Genomic DNA, 14078 nt, shown 5'->3' on the forward strand with positions numbered 1-14078 from the left:
ATGTAGCATTGTACAAATGCTAATTTTGGATTCTTACAACTATTCTGTGCTTTAGTAACAGAATGTCCTTGTATACTGAGTTACTCAGAGATAAAGGGACACTGTTGTATCTGCAACTTACCCTCCAACAACTTGATAAGGCAAATGTAGTAAAACATGAACCTGGGTTTATGGGAATTTTCATTTTGTTTATTTATTTATTTATTTATTTATTTGAAAGTGTGAATGACAGTTGGGGGGCAGAGAGAGAAACCTCCCAAAGAACTGGTTTGTTTCCCAAATGACCCCAGGGTTTGGCTAGGCCAAAGCCAGGAGCCTAGAACTCCTTCTGGGTGGATGGCAGGGAGTAAAGTACTTGGGCCATGATCTACTGCTGCCCTAGGCACAGTAAGAGGAAACTGGAAATGAAGTGGAATAACTGGGACTTGAACCAGCACTCTGATATGGGATGTGGGAAAATGAGAATTTTCTGAACAATGTGCACAAGTCTTCTGTAACTCTGAAATTACTTCAAAAGAAAATAAATTTTAAAAAATCACTGGATGCTATTGGGTAAGGCAACATTCTATGAATTTTAAACTTTGGTGAGATGGAACATGGTCACACCCTTTCCCCCATACCCAACCCTGTCCCCCCGGAACATTACAAGCTAAGAAGCTAAGACACAGTAAGATAAACAGGTCAAATTCAAATACTTAATTTCTCCCAATGAGGCTTATACTTGGAACAGATACAGAAGAGGCAGAAAAACGGAGGTTGGGGCAGTATATCTGTGTGTAAAATTAGATAGAAATTCAAAGATCCAAATGATACTGTAGTGAACCACGGCTATTCAGGTAATCAACTCACTTGAATACTGGCAAATAACATGTTTACAAAGCACATCCTGCATCCTTCATCTAAACTGTAAAGGAGACCTTCTATCACAAATCCCCCTCCCTTCCCTCCAATATGGACTGTACTGAGGACTCAGGACAGCAGCAGATGGAGAAACAACCTGGAGTCTCATAAGGGTCTGGGGAGCTCTTCACCCGGCTCTCAACCTCCCGGGACCGAACACAGCATGGGGTAAAGTGTCTGCCCTCAATCATGAATTCGATTAAGAGCGACCTCACAGTTGAAAACCCTCATTTCCTACCTTTCTATGACATAAAAGTTGTCTCCATCATCTCCTTGATCAATGACATGTTCATCAACTTTGACTATCCTTTCAAACATGGCATCAAGAACCTGAGAAAGCTGTTCCTGTAGGGTACATACAAGGAGAAAAGGTGGCTTTCATGTTTGCTGAAAACAATGGCCATGCGTCTATCAATTTGTATAACAGCAGTTCCCACACCAGACTGTTCCCTACATTTAAGCAGAAACTTCAGTGCTGCATAAAATAAATGCTTTCCTGGGTCAGCACAGCCATGTACTTGGTACAACTGTCAAGTTTTCTGAGGTGAAGTAGTTCTGAAAAAACTGTTCATTTTCTTCATTTAAGATTTACGTACTTTATTTCAAAGGCAGAGTTACAGAGAGAGAGACAGGTATAGACACAGAAAAGGAGATCTTCCATCCACTGGTTCACTCCCCAGATGGCCACAACAGCCAGGGCTGGGCCAGACCGAAGTCAGGAGCTGGGAGCCTCCGCTGGGTCTCCCACATGGGTGCAGGGCCCAGGCATTTGGGCCATCTGCTGCTGCTTTCCCAGGGGCATCGGCAGGGAGCTGGATCGGAAGTAGAGCAGCTGGAACTCGAACCAGCGCCATATTTCATATGGGATGCCAGCGTTGCAAGTGGCAGCCTAACCTACTACACTACACCACAGAGATGCCCCCAGCTCTCCAGAATTTATGTAAAAATAGGTTATCAAAGTCATAGTCCCCATTTTCCCTGCCATACCCACGTGACTATTATCTGCTTTGATGGGGCTCCTTTATATCATGTGTAAAGCCATGTGCCGCCACATTCCTATTGGTATTGACTTCCAGGATCACAACATCTAAAAAGGCTGGGATAAGAGCCAGCATTGTGGCATAATGAGTTAGACTGCCTCATACAATGCCAGCATCCCCTATCAGAGTGCCAGTTGGAATCCAGCTTCCTGTTAATGTTCGTGGGAAGGAAGGCAGCAGAAGACGGCACAAGTGCTTGGGCCTCAACCACTACTTGGGAGAACAGGATGGAGTTATTGGCTCTTGGTTCCAGCCAGGCCCAGATTTGCCTGTTGCATTCATTTGGGGAGTGAACCAGTGAATGGAAACTCTGTATGTGTGTGTGTGTGCGTGTGCGTGTCACACACGGGGGGGGGGGGGGACCTAAAATAAATAAATAGGGACTGGCATTGTGACATAGCAGGTGAGCTCCTGCAAAGCTAGCATCCCATATGGGTGCAAGTTCAAGTTCTGGCTGTTCCACATTTTTTTTTAAAGATTTATTTATTTATTTGAAAGTCAGAGTTACACAGAGAGAGGAGAGGCAGAGAGAGAGAGAGAGGTCTTCCATCCAATGGCTCACTCCCCAATTGGCTGCAATGGCCGTAGCTATGCCAATCCAAAGACAGGAGCCAAGAGCTTCTTCAGCTTCTGTGCTGATCCGAAGCCAGGAGCCAGAAGCTTCCTCTGGTTCTCCCACACAGATGCAGGGGCCCAAGGACTTGGGCCATCTTCCATGCTTTCCCAGGCCATAGCAGAGAGCTGGATTGGAAATGGAGCAGCTGGGTCTCAAACTTGTGCCCATATGGGATGCTGGCACTTCAGGCCAGGGCATTGACTCGCTGTGCCACAGCCCCAGCCCCCACATATTTTTTAAGATTTATTTATTTATATAAAAAGTAAGAGTTACGGTGGGGGCAGAGATAGAAATCTTCAATCCACTGGTTCATTCCCCAAATGGCCACAATGGCTGGAACTGGTCCAGTCCAAAGCCAGGAGCCAAGAGCTTCTTCCGGGTCTCCAACATGGGTGCAGAGACCCAAACACTTGGGCCATCTTCTGCTGTTTTCCTAGGAGCATTAGCAAGGAGCTGTATGGGAAGTGAAGCAATCAGAATTTGAACTGGAATGTGGGTACCACAGGCAGTCGCTTTACCTGCTACACCACAGTACTGGCCCCTGCTCCACTTCTAATCCAACTCCCTGCTAATGATATGGGAAAACCAGTGAAAGATGGCCCAAGTGCTTGGGTCCCTACCACCCTAATGGGAGACCTGGAGGAAGCTCCTGGCTCTTGGCTTCAGCTTGGCCCAGTCCTGGCCATTGCAGCCATCTGGGGAGTGAACCAGCAGACAGAAGATCTTTCTCTGTGTCTCTCCCTCTCTCTGTAACTCTGACTTTTAAATAAATAATTATATCTCAAAAAAGAAAAAAAGAAAGTTTTACTGGAACATAGCTATACTGTTTCATTTATGTATTATCTAAGGCTATTTTTCTGCTACAAAGGTGAAAATGAGTTAATTACAACTGAAGTATTTACTATCTGGTTCCTTAAGCCTGCTGACCTGCTTTGCTGAGAGATGGGTAGATGCTATGTGAAAGACCAGTAAAGTATTAATATCATAATCAGGGCAATGGATATATTCACACTACTTTAACATTCTTCCAACTATGCTATATATTTAAATAACTTTAGGATAAAATTATAGAAAAATGTAATTTAAATCTGAATATCTGGGGCCAGTGCTGTGGTGTAGCGGGTAAAGCCTCTGCCTACAGTGCCAGCATTCCATGTGGGCACTGGTTCAAGTCCCAGCTGCTCCACTTCCAATCCAGCTCTCTGCTGTGGCCACAGAAAGCAGTGGAAGATGGCCCAGGTACTTGGGCCCCTACACCTGTGTGGGAGACCCAGAGGAAGCTTCTGGCTCCTGGCTTCAGAACAGCGCAGCTCCAGCCATTGTGGCAAATTAGGGAGTGAACCAACAGATAGAAGACCTCTCTCTCTGTCTGTCTACCTCTCCTTCTCTCTGTGTAACTCTTTCAAAAAAACAAATAAATTTTTTTTAAAACAATAAAAATTCAATCATAATTTTTTTTTTTTTTTGGACAGGTAGAGTTAGACAGTGAGAGAGAGAGACAGAGAGAAAGGTCTTCCTTTTCCATTGGTTCATCCCCCAAATGGCTGCTAAGGCCAGCACGTTGCGCCGATCCAAAGCCAGAAGCTAGGTGCTTCCTCCTGGTCTCCCATGCAGGTGCAGGGCCCAAGCACTTGGGCCATCCTCCACTGCCTTCCAGGCCACAGCAGAGAGCTGGAGTGCAAGAGGAGCAACTGGGACAGAACTGGCGCCCCAACCAGGACTAGAACCCGGGGTGCTGGCGCCACAGGCAGAGGATTGGCCTAGTGAGCCATGGCGCCAGCCTCAATCATAATTTCAACACTAAAATTTTAAAACATAGATGAGTGTCTGAAAGAGCAATTAAGACCACTTGGGGGCCTGGTGCCGTGGTGTAATGAACTAAGCCTCCGCCTGTGGCGCCAGAATCCCATATGGGTGCCAGTTCAAGGCCCAGCTGCTCCTCTTCCAATCCAGTTCTCTGCTATGGCCTGGGAAAGCAACAGAAGATGGCCCATGTGCTTGGGCCTCTGCACCCACCTGGGAGACCCAGAAGAAGTTCCTGGCTCCTGGCTTCAGATTGGCTCAGCTCCAGTCATTGTGGCCATCTAAGGAGTGAAACAGCGACGGAAGACCTTTCTGTCTGTCTCTCCTTCTCTCTGTAACTCTGCCTCTGAAATAAATAAATAAACAAAATCTTTAAAAAAAATAAATAAATAAAGACTACTTGGGATGACTGCACCCTACATTGGAGTACCTGGGTTCCAGTCCTGGCTCCACCTTCAATTCCAGTTTCCTGCTAATGTGCAGCCTGGGAGACAGCAGGTATTGGCTCAAGTATTTAGGTTCATGCCACCCACATCACAGACCCAGATGGAATTCTGGGCTCCTGGCTTTGGCCTGGCTATTGTAGGTATTTAGGGAGTGTACCAGTTGGAAGATCAATTGTGCCTCTGACTTTCAAAAAAAAAAAGTGTCCTACACAGGAGGAAACCGAAAAGCAGTCACAGTGGGTTAATGCCCTAGCCTGAAGTGCCAGCATCCCATATGGGTGCTGGTTCGAGACCCAGATGCTCCACTTCCAATCCATCTCTCTGCTATGGCCTGGGAAAGTAGCAGAGGATGGCCCAAGTCGTTGGGCCCCTGCACCCACGTGGGAGACTCGGAAGAAGCTCCTGGCTCCTGGCTTCAGATCGGCGCAGCTCCGGCCACTGCGGCCGATTGGGGAGTGAGGCATCGGATGGAAGACCTACCCCTCCCCCCCGCCCCGCCTCTCCTCTCTCTGTGTAACTCTGACTTGCAAATAAATAAATAAATCTTTTTTTTTTTTTTATAAAAGCAGTCATGAGAGGTGACATTTCCAATGTGTAACTGATGTCCAGAGAACTACACATCAGGATTTTCAGAGAAATCAATCTCACTTTTAAAATTTCATTTATTTGAGAGGCAGAAAGAAAGAGAGGCTCACTCCCCAAATGTCTACAACAGCCAGGGACAAGCCAGGCTAAAGCCAAGAGCCCAGAACTCCATCCAGGTCTCCTATACTAAGTGGCAGGGATCCAACCATTGAACCATCTTCTGCTTCTCAGGGTGTGCGTTAGCAGGAAGCTAGAATCAGGAGCAGAGCTTGGATTTGAACCCAGGCACTCTGAAAAGAGATGCAGGTGTCCCAAGTGGTGTCTTAATCACTATGCCAAAAGCCCACATTTAAATCAATCTCTTTGCAGCATAAATTCAGACCCTCCAAACTAAGCAAAGGTAATGCAAACTTGAATATGACCAAATCACATGTCTTCAGACCACCAGTACTATCTGAGAAGAAATACCAAAGCAGCTTGGAATAATACTAAACAGTATCTGAAAGATCACGTCTGGGTTATGGTGATCAGCACAACAAAAATATTTATAAGATGAATATAAAGTTTTATGCCTGAGGCTGACTTTGTTGTGGCACAGCAAGTTAAGCCCCAGCCTGCAATGCCAGTATCCCATAGGAGAGCCAGTTCAAGTCCCACCTGCTCCACTTCTGATCCGGTTCCCTGTTAATGTGCCTGGGAAAATAGCAGAAGATGGCCCAAGTGCTTGGGCCTTTGCCACCCACATGGGAGACCTGGATGGAGTTCTAGGCTCCTGGCTTCTGCCTGGTCCAGACCCAGCCATTGCAGTCATTTGGGGAATGAAGGATCACTCCCTCCCTCCCTCCTTCTCTCTCTCTCTCTTCCCCTCCTTCCTTCCTTCCCACCCTCCTTCTGTGTAACTCTGCCTTTCAAATAAAAAATAAATCTTAAAAAACAGATAAAGTCTTATGACTCATATAATTGTGGTGAAGACGCTGAAAATTATCTAAATTACAAAAGGGAAAAAGCTAAAAGACCACCACAACCATCACCACCACAATACTTTGGATCAACGTTACCTGATCAAGATTTTTGAAAAGGAGAATATCTTTGCAAGATTCCTGAAGTCTGCATCTCTGTTCGTCAGTTTTAGGATGAATCACCTGTCAATCCAAATAGAGCCAGGGAAATGACTAATTACATTTAAAAATCATACACTTTTAAAAATTGGTATAATTATTTCTCCTGAAAAGAACTGAGAGTAGGTTGTCTATAATTTTATTTCTATACAAAGCAGTATACCGAAGTGCAGGGCATCAACCCTAGAACCTTGTGGTTATGGGGCTGGCAGCAAGTCAGCCGTGCCCTGGGAGCCTCAGGGTCCTCATCCACGTGGCTGAGAGGTATAAATTTGTTCATTCCACAAATACTGAGCGCCTACTTAGTGTCAGATACTATCCTCTGGGGAAACATAGAAAAAATATGTGCTACCACAGTCAGCAAATTTATACAATATGTTAGTAATAAGGCTAAGAAGAAATACAAAGCACAGAAGCATGGGAAAGTATGCATAAGTATGGCCAGGTAGTGTCTCACTCCAAGGTGACATCTGCACAAAGATCTCAAGAAAGGAGTAGAACTTGAGAAAATGAGTTGTGTGGATCTCTCTGCACCAAGGGTACTGCAGAGAGAGAGCAGCAAGTGAAAACAAGGCTTTATGGTAGAGCCATGGATGCATGTTTGGAAAATAGCCAGGAGGCAGGTATGGTTGTTGCAGAGTGAAAGGGAAAGTCAGAAGGAGACTAGGTTGGAAGAAGATACTTAAATCACAGAGGGCATTCATTACAGGTCACAGAAGAGCTAGAACTTCCTCTAGTAAAATGGGGGCAACTTGAAGGCTCTGAGAAAAAGATCTAACAAATGTTTTAAAGCATCACACTGGCTGCTAAGTGAAGAAGACCCTGGAGGAAGGAAAGAATAGAAGCCAAATAACTACAGCGAATGTCTCAGTGCAAGATGGCAGTGGTCTGAACCCGGGTAGTAGCCATGGAGCTTTTGAAAAGTAGCAAAAATCTTGATATGTTTTGAAGACAGAGCTTAAGGGATTTATTGAAAAATTGGATATGGGTATGAAAACATCTGGTTCCCTGCTAATGTGCCTGGGAAAATAGCAGAAGATGGCCCAAGTGCTTGGGCCTTTGCCACCCACATGGGAGACCTGGATGGAGTTCTAGGCTCCTGGCTTCCGCCTGGTCCAGACCCAGCCATTGAGAGGAGTTGAGAGTGACCCTCAAAGTTTTGGGTCTGAGCAACTGCAATGACGGAGCTCCTAGGAATTAAGTGAGGAAGACTGGGTAGAGAAAAATATTTAAAGGGAAAAAATCAGGAATTCTTGTTAAGTGTGAGTTACCTACCTACACCTAAATGGAGATAGATGCTAAGTAAACAATAACTATACAAGCTACAGGTCGGTATCAATAACATTATTATTAGCAGCAGTAACAGTAGCATCTAAAATTAGAGTCTTCGTATGGATTAAAAGTTAATATATGGGGGCCAGCATTGTGGCATAGCAGTAAGGCCACTGCCTGCAGCGCCAGCATCCCATATGGACACCGATTCAAGTCCCGGCTGCTCCACTTCCGATCTAGCTCTCTGCTATGGCCTGGGAAAGCAGCAGAAAATGGCTCAAGTGTTTGGGCCTGTGCTCCCAAGTGTGAAACCCAAAAGAAGCTCCTGGCTTTGGATCAGCTCAGTTCTGGCCATTGCAGCCATTTGGGGAGTGAACCAGAGGACAGAAGACCTCTCTCTCTCTCTCTCTCTCTCTCTCCCTCACTCTGTCTGTAACTTGGCCTCTCAAATAAATAAATCAATCTTAAAAAAATTGTTACTTCTATATAAGTATCATTATAGATGTTTATGAAACAAAAGAGAAATAGCTATTGCCCAACAGTAATGTTATAATTGAGACTTATCAAGATCCTTACCAAGCATTATATCCATCCTAAGCAAAGGTACACTATTTCACCAGAAATAAGTGAGCAAAAATGTTAAGTATTTTAAATCTGGGATATTAATTCAGGAAAAAACTGCTCTAAAAGACATCAAAAATTTTTAAATATCCAAAATAAAATTTAAATCTCTACATCTGTTATATCCACAAATGGTAGCACATAATCATTAGACTGCTTCAGAAATTTTTCATAGGTTACCTGTTTTAAGGTATATACAACAGATCATTATAGTGTAACATCAATCTTAAAAAATGATAGCTCATATTTTCTTTGATAAAAGTAATATGAGCCACATAAAAACATATTTCATGCCATTAAATCCAGCCCAAATCATTTAATGGCTGCAGATTTTCTTAATTTAGCCCCTCATACTCCTCTATTTTGAGTAATAACATTTGAATTACTGAAATGTTTCCTTCCTTCAGCATTTTAACACTGCAGTGACCTCCACTTGTACATCCCTGGGAAGGACGCAGCTATCTGTTAGGAATGAATTCTCTCTAAGGTAACTGCTGAGTCAGCTGGAATGACTACACTTTAAGGCTTCTGACAGCTAGAGCAAGGCAGCCCTTCTTACCATACTCCTTTAAATCTATTAGACAAAAAAAAGGCAACTTGTTGAGATTTTAATTTGTATGTAATTATCAGCACGATTAGATTTGGATGTGTAGAGGAGGGGAATCAGTGAGAAATACAGCAATTCTACCCAATATCTTTGCTTTAGTTCTTACCCTTGGGTCAGTATCTTCTTCCTCCTCATCAGGGTTATAGGCCTCGGCACAGACTATTGAAGAGAAAAATTGAAGATGAACTTAACAGACGTGTGGCTTTTGGAAAAAACAGAACGTAAACAATTTCCTTTTCTTCACTATCTTCTAAAGCTGCAAAATCTTTTAAATCTCTTTCTTCCAATTAGTAAATATAGTAACTATCAAATAGTGTCAGGCATTCTCTTAGATGCTAAACTCAAGCATTCTAGAGATTGGTGGTCCCAAATAGGAGACAATAAGAAAAATATCATCTACTAAATCCTATAGTAATGGTAACTACAGACAAGGAAATATTGTCTCTGCTGAGTTATCAGGCTGGTAAAAAACCATGAAGTACCAAATATACAATATAAACACAGAGCTAGCGAGGTACTTACCAAAATAACCAATTAAGTCAAAGTCATATGTACAACTTAAAAACAAGAATGAATGTCGGGGCTGACGTTGTGGCCTAGTGGGTAAAGCTACCACCTGTAGCGTCTGCATCCCATAGTGGCATGGGTTTAAGTCCCAGCTGCTCCACTTCCAATCCAGCTCCCTGCTGGTATGCCTTTTCCTATTTATTTATTTGTTATAGTATGAACACTTAACATGTACTCTACCCTCATAACAATTTTTTTTTTTTTTTTTTTTGGACAGGCAGAGTGGACAGTGAGAGAGAGAGACAGAGAGAAAGGTCTTCCTTTGCTGTTGGTTCACCCTCCAATGGCCGCCGCGGTAGGCTCACCGCGCTTATCCGATGGCAGGAGCCAGGTGCTTCTCCTGGTCTCCCATGGAGTGCAGGGCCCAAGCACTTGGGCCATCCTCCACTGCACTCCCTGGCCACAGCACAGAGCTGGCCTGGAAGAGGGGCAACTGGGACAGAATCCGGGCCCCGACCGGAACTAGAACCCGGTGTGCCGGCGCCACAAGGCAGAGGATTAGCCTAGTGAGCTGCGGCGCCGGCCCAAATTTTTTGTTTTTTTAAAGAAAAGATTTATTTACTTGAAAGGTAAGAATTACAGAAAGAGAGAGAGAGAAAGAATCTTCCATCTCCTGGTTCACTCCCCAGAGGGCTGGGGTTCACTCCCCAGCCAGAGCTGGGTCAATCTAAAGCTAGGAGCCAAGAGCTTGGTCCAGGTCTCCCACATAGGTGGCAGAGGCTCAAGTACTTGATGTTAGCAAAATGGTACTGTCTTATCTGAGGCTCCATCTTAGGCTGTGACCCAGTCACTACCTTGTACAATAAGTTCAGCCTCTTCAGGACCCAGCCTGGCTTACTAGGAGTCAGGTGACCCTACGGCCCAACAGGCATCAGCTCCACCCCCCACCCTAACGGGATTCTCTGCTCCCACTTCCTTACCTCTGCAAAGCTATAACAAGGCCTGTTTTTCCACAGAAGTCCTTTTTTCCTCCCTCTCTCTCCGGCCTGTTGGGTCCCCCCCCAATAAATTCTTCCTTTAACTCCAATGTTTGTTGTGTTTTGTGGTGGCTTTTCACTTGGGCCATCTTTTGCTGCTTTTCCCAGGCCATTAGCAAGAAGCTGGATTACAAATGGAAGAGTTGGGACTTGAATTAGTGCCCCTAGGGGATGCTCGGGATGCTCGCATCACAGGCAGCAGCTTAACACCATAATACAGTCTCTTCAAAACAAACTTTTAAATCACAAAACAGAAGTTATTCATCATGCAAAACTCAAACTTTATATCTGTTGAATAGCAACTCCCTGGTTTCCCCTCCCATCATTCCCTGGCAAACACCACTATACTCTGCTTCTATGAGTCTATCTTTGACACTTCTTATAAGCAGAATCATGCAGTTATCTGTCCTTCTGGCACAGCTTATTTCACTCAATATATTGTCCTTCTATCCTTTTTTATTTTTTTAACTCTAGACTCACTCCCGTTACCTTCTTCCTCTGTTCCCATACAACTTCTCTACTTCTTCCTGATCCTGGTTCCAAATTATTTCCCTCATTTCCATGTAAAAATCAATTTTTAAGTGCCTACTTGATTACATCCCTATAGTCCTGCACACCAGGGAGCTGATCTCAGTGTATAAGTCATCTGCAGAAGCTTCAGCATTTGCGTGAGCAGCTTCAAGAACCACATTGTATGTTATTAGATACTCAACACCTCTTAAAACTTAGGGGCTAGCACTGTGGCACAGCAGGTTAAGCTGCCACTTATAACACCAGCATCCCATACTGGAGCATCCGTTCAAGTCCTGGTTGCTCCACTTCCAAATCAACTCCCTGCTAATGCACCTGGGAAAGCAGTGGATGATGGCCTAACTGCCTGGGCTCTTGCCACCCACATGGGAGACCCAGATAGAGTTCCAGACTCCTGACTTTAGCCTGGCCCAAGCCCAATTGTTAAAACCATTTAGGGAGTGAACCAGTAGACAGAACCCCCCCCCCCCCCCGCCGCTTTCTGACTCCCTCTCTCCGTAATTCTGCCATTCAAATAAATTAAATATTTTAAAAATTACAACAGCACCATAGGCCCTTGTTTAGGTAATTTTTTTTTTTTTGGACAGGCAGAGTGGACAGTGAGAGAGAGAGAGACAGAGAGAAAGGTCTTCCTTTGCCATTGGTTCACCCTCCAATAGCCGCCGCGGCTGGCTGGCGTGCTGCGGCCGGCACACCACACTGATCCGAAGGCAGGAGCCAGGTGCTTCTCCTGGTCTCCCATGGGGTGCAGGGCCCAAGCACTTGGGCCATCCTCCACTGCACTCCCTGGCCACAGCAGAGAGCTGGCCTGAAGAGGGGCAACCGGGACAGAATCCGGCACCCCGACCAGGACTAGAACCTAGTGTGCCGGCGCTGCAAGGCGGAGGATTAGCCTGTTGAGCCTGGTTATTTGTTTTGCTGCAACTGTCCAGCAGATGTCACTAGTCAGTAATGTGATACCATTCAAAATTACATCAAACATTACCCAGCACAATTTCTTCCATTTTTTTTTTTTTAAGATTTATTTATTTATTTGAAAGGCACAGCTACAGAGAGAGGAGGGAGAGACAGAGACAGAGAGATGGATCTTCCATCCGCTGGTTCAGTCCCCGAAATGGCCATAATGATCAGGGCTGAGCCAGACTGCAGCCAGAAGCCAGAAGCGTCTTCCAGGTCTCCCATGTGGGTGGCAGGGGCCCAGAGACTTGGGTAACTTCCATTCTTTCCCAGGCACATTAGCAGGGAGTTGGGAAGGGAAGAGGAACAGCTGGAATATGCCTTGGCAGTCATATGGGATGCTGACACTGCAGGCAGCAGCAAACTTGTGCTACAGGCCCTAGTTTCTTCCAAATTTTAATTGATGCTTCGTTCTTCAAGAAACATGTAGTATGAAAAGTGCTTATGAGAGAAACTCCTTAATTTCTACCAAAAAATGAGCACAGATCAAAATCATTGGCCTGAAGCCCTATGTTACCCTGGAGCTCCCATCAAGAGTTGACACAGCTAGGTATATTAGTCAACTGGGGCTAACATGATGAAACACCACAGGTTGGATGGTTTAAACAGCAGAGATCCCTGGCCGGCGCCGTGGCTTAACAGGCTAATCCTCCGCCTTGCGGTGTCGGCACCCCAGGTTCTAGTCCCGGTCGGTTGCCCCTCTTCCAGGCCAGCTCTCTGCTGTGGCCCGGGAAGGCAGTGGAGGATGGCCCAAGTCCTTGGGCCCTGCACCCGCATGGGAGACCAGGAGAAGCACCTGGCTCCTGCCTTCAGATCAGCACAGTGCACCGGCCGCAGCGGCCATTGGAGGGTGAACCAACGGCAAAAAGGAAGACCTTTCTCTCTGTCTCTCTCTCTATCTATCCACTCTGCCTGTCAAATAAATAAATAAATAAACAAACAAACAGCAGAGATTATTTTCTGCTAGAGGCTGGAAGTCGGAGATCAAGAGACTGGCAATTTGGGTTTTTTCTAAGGCCTTTCTCCTTGGTTTACAGACAGCTGTATTCTCACTATGTGCTCACATGGCCTCATGTGTGTGTGTACACTCCTAGTGTTTCTTCCTCTTCTCATTAGAACACCAGTCCTATTGGATTAGAGCTCCACCCATAGGATCTTATTTAACCTCCATTATCTCTTTAAAGGACCTACCTCCAAATATAATCACATTGGTAAGGCTTCAATATTTGAATTGAGGGGGACATTGATTTCCACTTTAAGCACGGGTTAGTAATAGTTCAGCTGAAGACAGCCATGGATAGAAAAAATACTGCATTCTTAGTATTTTAGTGCATTATAAGCATGTGTGGTGAAAAACACCTGCCATTGAGAAATGAGGGCTTGACATGGCACCGGATTCTCAGTGACAATTCATTCATCACTGGTCAGAGTTAGAAAGAAAGTGAAAAAGAAACGAGCCGCTATTTGAGAAGCAGGCGAGCTTCAGCTAGAACAGGAAAATGAAGGCCAAAGGCAGAACAGCCTCAGACTTCAAGACATTTAGCTAAAGACTGGCCAGGAGGATACAAGGAAGGGGCCTCAAAGAGAAATGGCAGTGGTTAGGATGCAGGCTCCCCGTGGGCACGTCATCACCTCAACTGCTGCAAGTTGCTGAGCCGCGGCCTCACCTGCAGGCGCTGTGCAAACTGGGGATTATCACAGCCGGTGCCTCAGAGCATTACCCAAGGATTACATTCCACAACACAGGACAGGCTCTTAGGAAGACCTTCACACTGCACACAGGGCATTTCCGAGTCTCCACGCAAAACATGAGACCTATTACTACAGTCTATTTTCTTTTTTGTTTCATCTCTTTCTTTCTTTGCAAAATTACTTCCACTTAACATCTGAATTATATGAGAAAATTTTAAATCCTTCACATTGTAAAATCTAAGGGGAGGGATAATACTAAGCACTTGTTTGGATCCTCTACAAGGTTTAAGGACTGAACAACTCTGATAGAGGATGAAGCAGCAAGAATTAACTCTGTGACCGCTGG

General features: G+C 45.1%; 1 protein-coding gene across 1 annotated transcript in view; it reads right to left on the reverse strand.

The window, feature by feature from the left end:
- Positions 1 to 14078, reverse strand: part of PRKAR2A (protein kinase cAMP-dependent type II regulatory subunit alpha) — a 59973-nt gene that overhangs the window by 27500 nt on the left and 18395 nt on the right. The window contains exons 3-5 of the mRNA XM_062200821.1: positions 9115 to 9167; positions 6449 to 6532; positions 1139 to 1245 (exon numbers count right to left, since the gene is read on the reverse strand). Coding sequence (XP_062056805.1) covers positions 1139 to 1245; positions 6449 to 6532; positions 9115 to 9167 — 244 coding nt within the window. The remainder of the gene's footprint in view (positions 1 to 1138; positions 1246 to 6448; positions 6533 to 9114; positions 9168 to 14078) is intronic.

This window comes from Lepus europaeus, chromosome 9 (genome assembly GCF_033115175.1).
Source record: "Lepus europaeus isolate LE1 chromosome 9, mLepTim1.pri, whole genome shotgun sequence".
Classification (NCBI taxonomy): Eukaryota; Metazoa; Chordata; class Mammalia; order Lagomorpha; family Leporidae; genus Lepus; species Lepus europaeus.